At 46.3% G+C, this 17647-nt stretch overlaps 1 protein-coding gene across 1 annotated transcript in view; it reads right to left on the bottom strand.

Moving 5' to 3' along the window:
* Nucleotides 1-7624, bottom strand: part of LOC148442501 (sodium/glucose cotransporter 2-like) — a 104460-nt gene extending 96836 nt beyond the window's left edge. The window contains exons 1-2 of the mRNA XM_088463883.1: nt 7610-7624; nt 3962-4066 (exon numbers count right to left, since the gene is read on the bottom strand). Of these exons, the coding sequence (XP_088320009.1) occupies nt 3962-4066; nt 7610-7624 (120 nt within the window). The remainder of the gene's footprint in view (nt 1-3961; nt 4067-7609) is intronic.
* Between the last annotated feature and the right edge of the window lie 10023 nt (nt 7625-17647).

Here is a 17647-nt window from a genome sequence, read left to right as displayed (position 1 = left end):
TGACATCATGTCAGTGATTCTCTCGTTAGCACAGGTGACAGTGTTGACAAGACAATGATGGAAATCATTCCATCATGCTGATTGAGTTAGAATAACAGACTGGAAGCTTTAAAAGTGGGTGGAACTTGAAATCATTGTTTTTCCTCTGTTAACCATGGTTACCTGCAAGGAAACACGTGCAGTGATCATTGCTTTGCACAAAAAGGGCTTCACAGGCAAGGATATTGCTGCTATGATTGCACCTAAATCAACCATTTATCGGATCGTCAAGAACTTCAAGGAGAGAGGTTCAGTAGTTGTGAAGAAGGCTTCAGGGTACCCAGGAATGTCCAGCAAGTGCGAGGACCGTCTCCTAAAGTTGATTCAGCTGTGGGATAGGGGCACCACCAGTGCAGAGCTTGCTCAGGAATGGCAGCAGGCAGGTGTCAGTGCATCTTCATTCACAGTGAGGCGAAGACTTTCGGAAGATGGCCTGGTGTCAAGAAGGGCAGCAAAGAAGCCACTTCTCTACAGGAAAAACATCAGGGACTGACTGATATTCTGCAAAAGGTACAGGAATTGGACTGCTGAGGACTGGGGTAAAGTTATTTTCTCTGATGAATCCCCTTTCAGATTGTTTGGGGAATCTGGGAAAATGCTTGTCTGGAGAAGGAAAGGTGGGCGCTACCATCAGTCCTGTGTCATGCCAACAGTAAAGCATCCTGAGACCATTCATGTGTGGTGTTGCTTATCAGCCAAGGGAGTGGGATGACTCACAATTTTGCCTAAGAACACAGTCATGAATAAAGAATGGTACCAAAACATCCTCCAGGAGCAACTTCTCCCAACCATCCAAGAATAGTTTGGTGAGGAACAGTACCTTTTCCAGCATGATGGAGCACCTTGTCATAAGGCAAAAGTGATAACTAAGTGGCTCGGGGAACAAAACATCAACATTATGGGTCCATGGTCAGGAAACTCCCCAGACCTTAATCCCATTGAGAACTTGTGGTCCTCAAGCGGTGGGTGGACAAAAACCCCCCCACAAATTCTGACAAAGAATTGTTTAGGCAATAATGGGCGGCCATCAGTCAGTATGTGGCCCAGAAGTTTATTGACAGCATGCCAGGGCCAATTGCAGAGGTCTTGAAAAAGAAGGGTCAACACTGCAAATATTTACTCTCTGCATAAACTTAATGTAATTGTCAATAAAAGCCTTTGACACTTATGTAATGCTGTAATGTTACCTCAGTATACCATAGTAACATCTGACACTTATGTAATGCTGTAATGTTACCTCAGTATAGCATAGTAACATCTGACACTTATGTAATGCTGTAATATTACCTCAGCATACCATAGTAACATCTGACACTTATGTAATGTTACCTCAGTACACCATAGTAACATCTGACACTTATGTAATGCTGTAATGTTACCTCAGTATACCATAGTAACATCTGACATTAATGTAATGCTGTAATATTACCTCAGTATACCATAGTAACATCTGACACTTATGTCATGCTGTAATGTTACCTCAGTATACCATAGTAACATCTGAAACTTATGTAATGCTGTAATGTTACCTCAGTATACCATAGTAACATCTGACACTTATGTAATGCTGTTATGTTATCTCAGTATACCATAGTAACATCTGAAACTTATGTAATGCTGTAATGTTACCTCAGTATACCATAGTAACATCTGACACTTATGTAATGCTGTAATGTTACCTCAGTATACCATAGTAACATCTGACACTTATGTAATGCTGTTATGTTACCTCAGTATACCATAGTAACATCTGACAAAAAGGTCTAAAAACAGTGAAGCTGCAAACTTTGTGAAAACCAAAACTTGTGTCATTCTCATAACTTTTGGCCATGGCTATACAGAAGTGAGTCCCAGGGAGCTCCACAAAGCTGGCGAGTGTTAACTATAAAAATGATTACAATTTACAAAGATGTTTATAAGTTATAAATATTTTATTTGTATTATTTTAATGATTTTTATATCACATCTCAAGACTATGACAGGGAATGCTCTGCCTCCCCTGACTGTACGTCCTGTTTATGAGCCTAAATAAGTGCCCCCTTTAGGGAAGAGCCTAATATTGCTATATATTACACGTGGTTCGGTGGACAGTAATTAGTGCAATGCCTCTCAGCAGCTGGAAAGTATAATACAGATAACAAAGGTTGGCCTCGGTGTCATTTCTCTACAGGATAATAAGAATATGAAGTACAGGATAATAAGAATATGAAGTAGAGGATAATAAGAATATAAAGTAGAGGATAATAAGAATATAAAGTATACAGGATAATAAGAATATAAAGTAGAGGATAATAAGAATATGAAGTATACAGGATAATAAGAATATAAAGTATACAGGATAATAAGAATATGAAGTATACAGGATAATAAGAATATGAAGTATACAGGATAATAAGAATATAAAGTAGAGGATAATAAGAATATAAAGTAGAGGATAATAAGAATATGAAGTATACAGGATAATAAAAATATAAAGTAGAGGATAATAAGAATATAAAGTAGAGGATAATAAGAATATAAAGTATACAGGATAATAAAAATATAAAGTATACAGGATAATAAGAATATAAAGTATACAGGATAATAAGAATATAAAGTAGAGGATAATAAGAATATAAAGTATACAGGATAATAAGAATATAAAGTATACAGGATAATAAGAATATAAAGTATACAGGATAATAAGAATATGAAGTATACAGGATAATAAGAATATGAAGTATACAGGATAATAAGAATATAAAGTAGAGGATAATAAGAATATAAAGTAGAGGTTGAGTCTCCCATATCTAAAATTCAAAAACATTGAATATTCTGAAATACAGAATTTTTGGAGCGTGACTGAGATAGTGACATCTTTGCTTTCTGATGGTTGTGTATTCATTAATACATTATTAATAATACAAATATTGTATAAAATTACATGCAGGCTGTGTGTATAAGGTGTATATGAAATATACATGTATTCTGTGTGTATATGGCATTATGGTATGCAAATATTTCAAAATTAGGAGAAATCTGATATTCAAAATACGTCTGGTCTCAACCATTTTGAATATGGGAGACTCAACCTGTAGTAACAACGTATGTGGTGCATGTTATGTCTGGCAATTACAGTAAGGTGGTGACATGACACGGCATCAGACCGTGCAGGAGAAGTAACATACTGAGGTCACATGTCTATTACACAGAAGTAACATACTGAGGTCACATGTCTATTACACAGAAGTAACATACTGAGGTAACATGTCTATTACACAGAAGTAACATACTGAGGTCACATGTCTATTACACAGAAGTAACATACTGAGGTCACATGTCTATTACACAGAAGTAACATACTGAGGTCACATGTCTATTACACAGAAGTAACATACTAAGGTCACATGTCTATTACACAGAAGTAACATACTAAGGTCACATGTCTATTACACAGAAGTAACATACTGAGGTCACATGTCTATTACACAGAAGTAACATACTGGGGTCACATGTCTATTACACATAAGTAACAACATATTGAGGTCACATGTCTATTACACAGAAGTAACTGTAGTAACATACTGAGGTCACATGTCTATTACACAGAAGTAACATACTGAGGTCACATGTCTATTACACAGAAGTAACAACATACTGAGGTCACATGTCTATTACACAGAAGTAACAACATACTGAGGTCACATGTCTATTACACAGAAGTAACATTCTTAGGTCACATGTCTATTACACAGAAGTTCCCTTTCTGGGGTCACATGTCTATTACACAGAAGTTCCCTTTCTGGGGTCACATGTCCATTATGCTGGCGGTTTTGTAAAGACGCCACTTCATTAACCCCAAAACATCTAATATTCCGCCAGTGCACAGCCATTTCCTCCCACGTCCCTCTACATTAACTAGAGGTAACAAGACAATACTTACGTTCCATTCAAATCCAGCCACTGCAAGACCACTCGCTGCCCCCGTGCCAGCCAGCCCTACAAAGTGACCACTGCCAATGTTACTGGCAAAGAGCGAGGCACCAACCTGTGAGAGAGATAATTGTCAGGCAGACATCTGGAATATTGGTCTATGTTACTGTCTGTCTGGCATCTGACTGTCTGTCTGGTATCTGACTGTCTGGTATAGTACTGTCTGTTTGGTATCTGACTGTCTGTTTGGTATATTACGGTCTGTCTGGTATATTACTGGCTGTCTGGTGTCTGACTGTCTGTCTGGTATAGTACTGTCTGTCTGGTATAGTACTGTCTGTTTGGTATATTACTGTCTGTTTGGTATATTACTGGCTGTCTGGTATCTGTTGTAATGTGTGAAATACCTGTGACAGTCAGAGTTCTGATTACTTCAGCCACTAGTAATACTAAGAGACATCACAGCTCTGCCCGTTATACCCTTTAGTAATACTAAGAGACGTCGCAGCTCTGCCCGTTACACCCTTAGTAATACTGAGAGATGTCACAGCTCTGCCCGTTACACCCTTTAGTAATACTGAGAGATGTCACAGCTCTGCCCGTTATACCCTTTAGTAATACTAAGAGACGTCGCAGCTCTGCCCGTTACACCCTTTAGTAATACTGAGAGATGTCACAGCTCTGCCTGTTGTTATACCCTTTAGTAATATTGAGAGATGTCGCAGCTCTACCCGTTACATCCTTTAGTAATACTGAGAGATGTCACAGCTCTGCCCGTTACATACTTTAGTAATACTAAGAGACGTCACAGCTCTGCCCGTTACACCCTTTAGTAATACAAAGAGACGTCACAGCTCTGCCCCATTACACCCTTTAGTAATACTAAGAGACGTCACAGCTCTGCCCCATTACACCCTTTAGTAATACTGAGAGACGTCACAGCTCTGCCCCATTACACCCTTTAGTAATACTAAGAGACGCCGCAGCTCTGCCCTTTTCACCCTTTAGTAATACTAAGAGACGTCACAGCTCTGCCCCATTATACCCTTTAGTAATACTGAGAGACGTCGCAGCTCTGCCTGTTACACCCTTTAGTAATACTGAGAGACGTCGCAGCTCTGCCTGTTACACCCTTTAGTAATACTAAGAGACGTCGCAGCTCTGCCCTTTTCACCCTTTAGTAATACTAAGAGATGTCACAGCTCTGCCCCATTATACCCTTTAGTAATACTGAGAGACGTCGCAGCTCTGCCCCATTATACCCTTTAGTAATACTGAGAGACATTGCAGCTCTGCCCCATTATACCCTTTAGTAATACTGAGACATCGCAGCTCTGCCCTTTTCACCCTTTAGTAATACTAAGAGACATTGCAGCTCTGCCCCATTATACCCTTTAGTAATACTGAGACGTCGCAGCTCTGCCCTTTTCACCCTATAGTAATACTAAGAGACGTCACAGCTCTGCCCCATTACACCCTTTAGTAATACTAAGAGACGTCGCAGTTCTGCCTGTTACACCCTTTAGTAATACTAAGAGACGTCACAGCTCTGCCTCATTATACCCTTTAGTAATACTGAGAGACGTCGCAGCTCTGCCCCATTATAGCCTTTAGTAAGTCTAAGGTGTTTATCAATAAATATTTGCGGCATATTCCCGGAAAGCTGACATTACCTGTAAATATTGAGTATCCCCAGATATCTGCTGTGGTCCCTCCATTCTGACAGCAGTCACAACATAGCCCTGGCAATGGCCGCCACACATGTATGGTCAGTAGAACGCCATGCGCAGGATTCCCGATAGGGGAGTGAAGTGACCGCTGATGTGGTTACTTCTCTCCGAGCACATCACAGGGACGGGCACTGTACGAAGTTACTGTCCCTGCATGTACCAGTAAATACATTATTCTGCAACCTGATCCAATGAGCTAATGTCGTGCCCAGATTGGATTTAGTAAGACGAATGCTGGGTACACACTGGCAGATATATTGGCGGATCTATTGATCGGGCATCAGCCAGTGTGCACCAGCGACATGTCTGTGAATGCCAATGCCCAATATATCTGCAGATATATCTGTCCATCATGCCCGACCGCCCATACACTTGCAGCCGAGGCCGCGGAGAGGGGGAGGGGACACCCCCTGGCCAGCAGGTCCCACAGCCAGTAGACAGATAATGTTTGGTCAGTGTGTATGTACAACCATCATCTGCAGATATACTGTATCTGTCCATCGTGCTGTCTGCCTCCTCATGCCTCAAGAGACAATCAAAACCCACCCACTCTTTTATCATCTCCGGCTTCTACTACTGCAACCTCCTCCTATCTGCCATCCCCCTCACCCGCCTGTGCCCTCTTTAAGCAATCCTACATGCTGTGACAGACGAATTTCCTCTCTCCTCTGCAAGTCCTTCATAGGCTCCCAATAGCCTCCAGATTCCAATTCACATTCCCCTCCCTTGTCTGCACAACCCTCACATTCCCCTCCCTTGTCTGCACAACCCTCACATTCCCCTCCCTTGTCTGCACAACCCTCACATCCCCCTCCCTTGTCTGCACAACCCTCACATTCCCCTCCCTTGTCTGCACAACCCTCACATTCCCCTCCCTTGTCTGCACAACCCTCACATCCCCCTCCCTTGTCTGCACAACCCTCACATCCCCCTCCCTTGTCTGCACAACCCTCACATTCCCCTCCCTTGTCTGCACAACCCTCACATTCCCCTCCCTTGTCTGCCCAACCCTCACATTCCCCTCCCTTGTCTGCCCAACCCTTACATTCCCCTCCCTTGTCTGCACAACCCTCACATTCCCCTCCCTTGTCTGCACAACCCTCACATTCCCCTCCCTTGTCTGCACAACCCTCACATTCCCCTCCCTTGTCTGCACAACCCTCACATTCCCCTCCCTTGTCTGCCCAACCCTCACATTCCCCTCCCTTGTCTGCCCAACCCTCACATTCCCCTCCCTTGTCTGCCCAACCCTCACATTCCCCTCCCTTGTCTGCACAACCCTCACATTCCCCTCCCTTGTCTGCACAACCCTCACATTCCCCTCCCTTGTCTGCACAACCCTCACATTCCCCTCCCTTGTCTGCACAACCCTCACATTCCCCTCCCTTGTCTGCACAACCCTCACATTCCTCTCCCTTGTCTGCACAACCCTCACATTCCTCTCCCTTGTCTGCACAACCCTCACATTCCTCTCCCTTGTCTGCACAACCCTCACATTCCCCTCCCTTGTCTGCACAACCCTCAATATCAAACCTTTGTTATATCTCACTTCATCTTGTAGTATCACCATCATGACCTCTTGAATCTACCGATCTACCTCTGAGCTGCACTTCTGGGGGTACAGGGCAAGTCACAAAACTGGCGTACAGGGAGAGTCACCCACTGGAGGTGCAGAGAGAGACACCGGCCGGGGGTACATGGAGAGTCTCCCACTGGGGGTGCAGAGAGAGACACCGACCGGGGGTACAGGGAGAGTCTTCCACTGGGGGTGCAGAGAGAGACACCGGCCAGGGGTACAGGGCGAGTCACCTGCCAGGACTGCAGGACAACTTATTAATCAGGATCCAAGAGAAGCCGCTAACCTTGATAAGTATGGGTGATATCTGGGAGCCAGGACAAGTTACTCAGCATTAGGATATGTTACTTACAGGAAACCAGGACATGCTTCTTCCAGCCAGAAAGTAGCCTCCAACAGTTCCCCGATTAGCGCGACGCATGGACTAAAAAAGGAAGATATAGGAAAGTTACTTTTCCATTCTAATCAATGGTCATGAAACAGATAATGCATCCTCAGAGAGGGGATAACCCATATAATAACATTGTGCAGTCCATGTACAGCACATGTGTGTGTGGCCCCACACCTCGATGCTGTCTATACATGACCCTCACCCCTAAGCTCTGCACATGACTCCACCCCTGATTACTGTGTGTACATGGCACCACCCCTGATTACTGTGTGTATGTGGCACCACCCTGATTACTGTGTGTATGTGGCACCACCCCTGATTACTGTGTGTACGTGGCACCACCCCTGATTACTGTGTGTATGTAGCACCACCCATGATTACTGTGTGTATGTGGCACCATCCACACACACATATGCACACACACACGTATATAGGTACGCACACATATGCATACACACAAACATATATATATATATATATATACTGTATATATAGACACACACATATAGGTACACACATGCATACACAGTCACATATATAGGTACACACACATATATAGTTACACACATATACAGATACACACACACATATATATATATATATATATATATATATATATACACAGTGCTCGAAGTGGGAATTTAGAGGTGGGGGTATGGCGAATGAATCTCTTCCCCCCCCTCCCCTTGGGCCCCTGCTTCCATATCACCCCATTGTACGTCTCACCCCCCCCCACTCTCCCTGCCTGCTCCCCTCTCTCACACCCTGCCCTTCTCACTAATTCCCTCTCTGTCACCCCCTACAATACTAACTGCCTGCCTCCCTCTGTCTGTCCCTCTCTCTATTCCCTCTCACTACTTACCTCTGTCCTGCGCTCAGTGCGCTGCTGGAACGGTGCTGCAAGGACTCAGCAGCACCGGGTCCCACGTTGCTGGATCAGTTGTGCGAGCCAATGAGAAGCTGCCACTTGGCAGCTTCTCATTAGCTGGCAGCCGCGAGCCCTGTGATTGGCTGGCTGCCGTGAGCTCTGTGATTGGCTGGCGGCTGCGAGCCCCGTGATTGGCTGGCGGCCAGTGTGTGCTGACTGTAGCCGGGACCGGATGCTTTGTCCCGGCTACATGCCAGCGTGTCCGCTGCCGCTGATCGACATGTGTCCCTTGCGGGACACATCTCTACACATTTCCGCCGCTGTTCCAGCGCTGGGATGCCATACTGCATCGCTTGGCGCTGCTCCTTTGTTGATGCACGTGCAGCCACAGTGCACACAATTCACAAACACAGAAAAAATATTGTTTTTTTAGCACTTGGGGGGAGCACCCCTGATGGACAGAGCACCCCCTGGACAACACTACAGCACCCCTTTAGGACTGGGACACTGCACAGGACTTTGGAGTGGACACAGCCCCTATGGACAACAGCAGCACAGCACAACACAGCCAGCCCCTATGGACTTTGGAGGAGTGGACACAGCCCCTATGGACAACAGCAGCACAACACAGCCAGCCCCTATGGACTTTGGAGGAGTGGACACAGCCCCTATGGACAACAGCAGCACAGCACAACACAGCCAGCCCCTATGGACTTTGGAGGAGTGGACACAGCCCCTATGGACAACAGCAGCACAACACTACTCTACACTACACTACACAGCCATAACTCCCACCCTCCCTCTTCACTGTCCACAGCCGAGTGAGAAAATGGCGCCGACGCGGGTACCTTATATAGGATCCAAAACCCGCGAGACTCGGAAGGCGGGATGATGACGTTTTGCCTCGATTTCAGATCCGAGTCAGGCGGGAAAAGTCGAGCCTGACTCGGATCGGCCTCGGATCGGGGGGGCTCGGGGGGTTCGGATTTCAGAAATCCGAACCCGCTCACCCCTAATATATATATATATATATATATATATACACACACACACGTATATATACACACACACACGTGTGTGTATGTGTATATATATATATATATACATATATAATGTGCATGTGTGGATATATTTGTGTGTGTACCTATATATATGTGTGTGTGTGTGTATATATATATGTGTGCGTACCTATATATATATGTGTGTGTATACCTATATATGTCTGTGTGTGTATATATATATATATATGTGTGTGTGTGTGTGTGTATGTATGTATATATATATATATATATATATATATATGTGTGTGTATATACAGACAGGTGCATAAATATTGGGACATTGACAGAATTGTCATATTTTGGCCTCTATTCACCACCACAATGGCTTTGAAATGAAACAAACAAGATGTGATTTACCTGCAGACTTTCAGATTTAATTTGAGGGTAATTACATCCAAATCAGGTGAACGGTGTAGGAATTACAACGGTTTCTATATGTGCCTCCCACATTTTAAGGGGCCAAAAGTAATGGGACAAACTAAACAATCCTAAATCTAACTTTCACTTTTTAATACTTTGTTGCAAATCCTTTGCAGGCAATTACAGCCTGAAGTCTGGAACGCATAGACAGCACCAGACGCTGGGTTTCATCCCTGGTGATGCTCTGCCAGGCCTCTACTGCAAATGTCTTCAGTTCCTGCTTGTTCTTGGGGCATTTTCCCTTCAGTTTTGTCTTCATCAAGTGAAATGCATGCTCAATCCGATTCAGGTCAGGGGATTGACTTGGCCATTGCATAACATTCCACTTTTTAGCCTTAAAAAACTCTTTGGTTGCTTTTGCAGTATGCTTCGGGTCATTGTCCATCTGCACTGTGAAGCGCCGTCCAATGAGTTCTGAAGCATTTGACTGAATATGAGCATATAATATGCCCGAAACACTTCACAATTCATTCTGCTGCTTTTGTCAGCAGTCACATCATCAATAAATACAAGGGAACCAGTTCCATTGGCAGCCATACATGCCCACGCTAGGACACCACCACCACCATGCTTCACTGATGAGGTGGTATGTTTTGGATCATGAGCAGTTCCTTTCCTTCTCTTCCCATCACTCTAGTACAAGTTGATCTTTGTCTCATCTGTCCATAGGATGTTGTTCCAGAACTGTAATGGCTTTTTTAGATGTTGTTTGGCAAACTCTAATCTGGTCTTCCTGTTTTTGTGGCTCACCAATGGTTTACATCTTGTGGTGAACCCTCTATATTCACTCTTGTGAAGTCTTCTCTTGATTGTTGACTTTGACACATATACACCTACCTCCTGGAGAATGTTCTTGATTTGGCCAACTGTTGTGAAGGGGTTTTTCTTCACCAGGGAAATAATTCTTCTGTCATACACCACAGTTGTTTTCCGTGGTCTTCCGGGTCTTTTGGTGTTGCTGAGCTCTCCGGTGCGTTTTTTCTTTTTAAGAATGTTCCAAACAGTTGATTTGGCCACACTTAATGTTTTTGCTATCTGTCTGATGGGTTTGTTTTGACTTTTCAGCCTAATGATGGCTTGCTTCACTGATAGTGACAGCTCTTTGGATCTCATATTGAGAGTCAACAGCAACTGATTCCAAATGCAAATGTCACACCTAGAATCAACTCCAGACCATTTACCTGTTTAATTGATACTGAAATAACGAGGGAATAGCCCACACCTGTCCATGAAATAGCTTTTCAGTTGATAGTCCCATCACTTTTGGTGCCTTAAAAAGTGGGAGGCACATATAGAAACCATTGTAATTCCTACACCGTTCACCTGATTTGGATGTAATTACCCTCAAATTAAATCTGAAAGTCTGCAGGTAAATCACTTCTTGTTTGTTTCATTTCAAAGCCATTGTGGTGGTGACTAGAGGCCAAAATATGACAATTCTGTCAATGTCCCAATATTTATGCACCTGACTGTATATACATACATACACTCATACATACATAGGCACATATATACATACATACACACACACATGCACATCTATACATATACACACATCTATACATATGCACATCTATACATACACACACATGCACATACATACACATCTATACATACACACATATGCACACACCTATACATACACGCACATGCACATACATACACATCTATACATACACACATATGCACACATCTATACATACACGCACATGCACATACATACACATCTATACATACACGCACATGCACATATATACATACATACACACACATCTATACATACATGCACAAACATACATACACACACACACATCTATACATACACACTAATATATACATATACACACACATATATATATACATACACATCTATACATACACACTAATATATACATATACACACACACACATATCTACATACTCACATTTATACATATATATTATATATAATATATATATATTTATTTAAACACTCACATATATACATACAAACATACTGTATACACACATATATATATATATATATATATATATACACACAAATATATATAAATACACACATATATATATATATATATATATATATACACACACATATATATAAATATATATATATATATGTGTGTGTGTGTGTGTGTGTGTGTGTGTGTGTATATATATATATATATATATATATATATGGTGTGCACCGGCCACTTTTTGTGTTTTGGATCTGGTTCTTTCTTTGTGTTTTGGATCTGGTTCTTTCTTTGTGTTTTGGATCTGTATTTGCCAAAACCACCCTTCCGTGTTTTGGGTTCTGGGTTTTGTGTTTTGGATCTGGGTTTTGTTTTAAAAAAAGCATAAAAACAGCAAAATCACAGAATTTGTGGGTTTTTCTGCTCCTATGCTATTATTAACCTCAATAACATTAATTTCCACTAATTTCCAGTCTTTTCTGAACACCTCACACCTCACAATATTGTTTTTAGTCCAAAAGGTTGCACCGAGGTAGCTGGATGACTATGCTAAGCGACACGAGTGAACGGCACAAACACGTGGCCCATCTAGGAGTGACACTGCAGTGGAAGACAGGATGGCAGTTTGAAAAACTAGGCCCCAAACTGTACATAATGCAAAGGAAAAAAAGAGGTGCAAGATGGAATTGTCCTTGGGCCCTCCCACCCACCCTTATGTTGTGTAAACAGGACATGCACACTTAACAAACCAATCATTTCAGCGCCAGGGTCTGCCAAACAACTGTGGCTGAAATGATTGGTTTGATTGGGCCCCCACAAAACAAGCTGGCAATTAATCTGTCCCTGAACAAACTGGCTCTACGGAGGCAAGATGTCGTCCTCATCCTCCTCATCCACCGATTCCTCACCCTCTTCAGTGTTGTGTACATCCTCATCCTCACAGAGTATTAATTCGTCCCCGCTGGAATCCACAACCACAAGTCCCTCTGTACGTTCTGGAGGCTGGTCTCCCTGGAAGAGTTGATAATTCATTTTTATGAACATCATCTTCTGAACATTTTGTGGAAGCAACCTCCTACGCCTTTCGCTGACAAGGTTCCCGGCTGCACTAAACACTCTTTCGGAGTACACACTGGAGGAGGGACAACTCAGGTAAAATAGAGCCAGTTTGTCCAAACTTGAACCTGCCTGCCCTGCATCACCGCCAGCAGGTTGCTTAGGATACCTAAGTTGTTTCCTGGCAGCCCCAGTTGCGGGAGAAAATGAAGAAGGAGCTGTTGACGTGTCACGTTCTGCTTCAGCTGACAGTGTTTTCACCAGCAGGTCTTTGCACCTCTGCAGGCTTGTGTCGGCTGGAAAGAGAGACACCACATAGGCTTTAAACCTAGGATCGAACACGGTGGCCAAAATGTAGTGGTCTGATTTCAACAGATTGACCACCCTGGAATCCTGGCAAAGCGAATGAAGGGCTTCATCCACAAGTATCACATAACGAGTGGGATCGCATCTCCTGCATGCCTCTGTCATTTTTCAGAAAATTCTGCACCACCAAATTTATTGTGTTAGGAAAACATGGGACGTGCTGGAATTTGCCCAGATGTAATGCCCACATAATATTGGTGGCATTGTCAGATATCACAAATCCCCAGGAGAGTCTAAGTGGGGTAAGCCACTGGGCGATGATTTTCCTCAGTTTCTCTAAGAGGTTGTCGGCGGTGTGCCTCTTACTGAAACAGGTGATACACAGCGTAGCTTGCCTTGGAACGAGCTGGCAATTCTGAGATGCTGCTACTGGTGACGCTGCTGTTGTTGCTGCGTAAGGTGATACATCTACCCAGTGGGCTGTCATAGTCATATTGGGCCTGACTCAGACCCACTCGCAAGTGCACAGCACTTGCAAGCGGGTCGATGGTCCCCCTCTGCACATGCTCTGCCTCCAGCGTGCCCATGCGCGAGACCCATCCTGCGACGGCAGCTCCGTCACAACTGGTCTTGCTACAAGACGTGGCGGCTATCGATGTTGATTGACAGCTCGCCCCATTTTGTAGATGGGGAGGGTGGGTGGCTGCACAAAAGCAGGCGTTCCCTTAGGAATGCCTGCCATTTGTGGGCAGCCCTACTGACATCACTCGTGATGTCACTAGTGACATTACTGCTCTATTAGAGCAGGAAGTTCACTTGGGCTTGTGAGAGCTGAGACCCTACCACAGGGTATCCTCGCAAGCCCAATGGTCGCGATAATCGTGACCATTTCCAGGCCGCTCGCAGAAGTTGTGGGTGGTCACCCACAGCTTAGCAAGTAGCCGGACGAAAAAATAAAATCCAAGCCCTGATTCAGAGCGAGCGGCTCTGAATCAGGCCCATAGTCCTTAGTCTGCCCTGTTCCACTTATCCACATGTCCGTGGTTAAGTGGATATTGGGTACACCTCCAATAGCTTTTGAGGTGTAGCCTCTTAAACACCATGCCACCCCCTCCAGAAATCCGCATCTTCGTGACCTTCCTCAGTGACAGGAGCTGGGTGCTGCACTGTAACATTATGAGCAGCACTGGGCTCCTGACACAGTGAGGGATCCGGCACTGCACAGAGAGTGGTTCCCGGGAGAAGTCCGCACCTCCGTGACCTCCCTCAGTGACAGGAGCTGGGTGCTGCACTGTAGCATTATGAGCAGCACCCAGCTCCTGACACAGTGAGGGATCCGGCACTGCACAGAGTGGTTCCTGGGAGAAGTCCACACCTCCGTGACCTCCCTCAGTGACAGGAGCTGGGTGCTGCACTGTAGCATTATGAGCAGCACTGGGATCCTGACACATTGAGGGATCCAGCACTGCACAGAGAGTGGTTCCCAGGAGAAGTCCGCACCTCCGTGACACCCCTCAGTGACAGGAGATGGGTGCTGCACTGTAGCATTATGAGCAGCACTGGGCTCCTGACGCAGTGAGGGATCCGGCACTGCACAGAGAGTGGTTCCCAGGAGAAGTCCGCACCTCCGTGACCCCCCTCAGTGACAGTAGCTGGGTGCTGTACTGTAGCACTATGAGCAGCACTGGGCTCCTGACACAGTGAGGGATCCAGCACTGCACAGAGAGTGGTTCCCAGGAGAAGTCTGCACCTCCGTGAACTCCCTCAGTGATAGGAGCTGGGTGCTGCACTGTAGCATTATGAGCAGCACTGGGCTCCTGACACAGTGAGGGATCCGGCACTGCACAGAGAGTGGTTCCCTGGAGAAATCCGCACCTCCATGACCCCCCTCAGTGACAGGAGCTGGGTGCTGCACTGTAGCATTATGAGCAGCACTGGCTCCTGACACAGTGAGGGTTCCGGCACTGCACAGAGAGTGGTTCCCTGGAGAAGTCCGCACCTCCATGACCCCCCTCAGTGACGAGCTGGGTGCTGCACTGTAGCATTATGAGCAGCACTGGGCTTCTGACACATTGAGGATCCGGCACTGCACAGAGAGTGGTTCCCAGGAGAAGTCCGCACCTCCGTGACCCCCCTCAGTGACAGTAGCTGGGTGCTGTACTGTAGCACTATGAGCAGCACTGGGCTCCTGACACAGTGAGGGATCCAGCACTGCACAGAGAGTGGTTCCCGGGAGAAGTCCGCACCTCTGTGACCTCCCTCAGTGATAGGAGCTGGGTGCTGCACTGTAGCATTATAAGCAGCACTGGGCTCCTGACACAGAGAGGGATCTGGCAATGCACAGAGAGTTGTTCCCAGGAGAAGTCCACACCTCCGTGAACCCCTCAGTGACAGGAGCTGGGTGCTGCACTGTAGCATTATGAGCAGCAATGGGCTTCTGACAGTGAGGGATCCGGTACTGCACAGAGAGTAGTTCCCGAGGAAAAGTCTGCACCTCCGTGACCCCCCTCAGTGACAGGAGCTGGGTGCTGCACTGTAGCATTATGAGCAGCACTGGGCTCCTGACACAGTGAGGGATCCGGCACTGCACAGAGAATGGTTCCCAGGAGAAGTCCGCACCTCCGTGATCCCCCTCAGTGACAGGAGCTGGGTGCTGCACTGTAGCATTATGAGCAGCACTGGGCTCCTGACACAGTGAGGGATCCGGCACTGCACAGAGAGTGGTTCCCGGGAGAAGTCTGCACCTCCATGACCTCCCTTTGTAACAGGAGCTGGGTGCTGCACTGTAGCATTATGAGTAGCACTGGGCTCCTGACACAGTGAGGGATCCGGCACTGCACAGAGAGTGGTTCCTGGGAGAAGTCCGCACCTCCGTGACCCCCTTCAGTGACAGGAGCTGGGTGCTGCACTGTAGCATTATGAGCAGCACTGGGCTCCTGACACAGTGAGGGATCCTGCACTGCACAGAGAGTGGTTCCTGGGAGAAGTCCGCACCTCCGTGACCCCCCTCAGTGACAGGAGCTGGGTGCTGCACTGTAGCATTATGAGGAGCACTGGGCTCCTGACGCAGTGAGGTATGCGGCACTGCACAGAGAGTGGTTCTCGGGAAAAGTCTGCACCTCCATGACCCCCCTCAGTGACAGGAGCTGGGTGCTGCACTGTAGCATTATGAGCAGCACTGGACTTCTGACACATTGAGGGATCCGGCACTGCACAGAGAGTGGATCCCGGGAGAATGGCGCACCTCTGTGACCCCCTTCAGTGACAGGAGCTGGGTGCTGCACTGTAGCATTATGAGCAGCACTGGGCTCCTGATACAGGATTCGTCACTGCACAGAGAGTTGTTCCCAGGAGAAGTCCGCACCTCCGTGACCTCCCTCAGTGACAGGAGCTGGGTGCTGCACTGTAGCATTATGAGCAGCACTGGGATCCTGACACAGTGAGGGATCTGGCACTGCACAGAGAGTAGGTACCATGAGAAGTCCGCACCTCCGTGACCTCTCTCAGTGATATGAGCTGGGTGCTGCACTGTAGCATTATGAGCAGCACTGGGCTCCTGACACAGTCTGGGATCTGGCATTGCACAGAGAGTGGTTCCCGGGAAAAGTCCGCACCTTAGTGACCCCCCTCCGTAACAGGAGCTGGGTGCTGCACTGTAGCATTATGAGCAGCACTGGGCTCTTGACACAGTGAGGGATCCGGCACTGCACAGAGAGTGGTTCCTGGGAGAAGTCCACACCTCTGTGACCCCCCTCAGTGATATGAGCTGGGTGCTGCACTGTAGCATTATGTGCAGCACAGGGCTCCTGACACATTGAGGGATCTGGCACTGCACAGAGTGGTTCCCTGGAGAAGTCTGCACCTCCTTGACCCCCCTCAGTGACAGGAGCTTGGTGCTGCACTGTAGCATTATGAGCAGAACTGGGCTCCTGACACAGTGATGGATCCGGCACTGCACAGAGAGTGGTTCCCAGGAGAAGTCTGCATCTCCATGACCCCCCTCAGTGACAGGAGCTGGGTGCTGCACTGTAGCATTATGAGCAGCACTGGGCTCCTGACACAGTGAGGGATCTGGCACTGCACAGAGAGGTTCCCTGGAGAAGTCTGCACCTCCTTTACCCCCCTCAGTGACAGGAGCTGGGTGCTGCACTGTAGCATTATGAGCAGCACTGGGCTCCTGACACATTGAGGGATCCGGCACTGCACAGAGAGTGGTTCCAGGGAGAAGTCCACAACTCCGTGATCTCCCTCAGTGACAGGAGCTGGGTGCTGCACTGTAGCACTGGGCTCCTGACACAGTGAGGATCCGGCACTGCACAGAGAGTGGTTC

Source organism: Taudactylus pleione, unplaced genomic scaffold (genome assembly GCF_031769625.1).
Source record: "Taudactylus pleione unplaced genomic scaffold, aTauple2 ptg001489l, whole genome shotgun sequence".
Taxonomy (NCBI): Eukaryota; Metazoa; Chordata; class Amphibia; order Anura; family Myobatrachidae; genus Taudactylus; species Taudactylus pleione.
The sequence above is the reverse complement of the archived record's forward strand: the minus strand, read 5'-3'. Positions and strand labels throughout refer to the sequence as shown.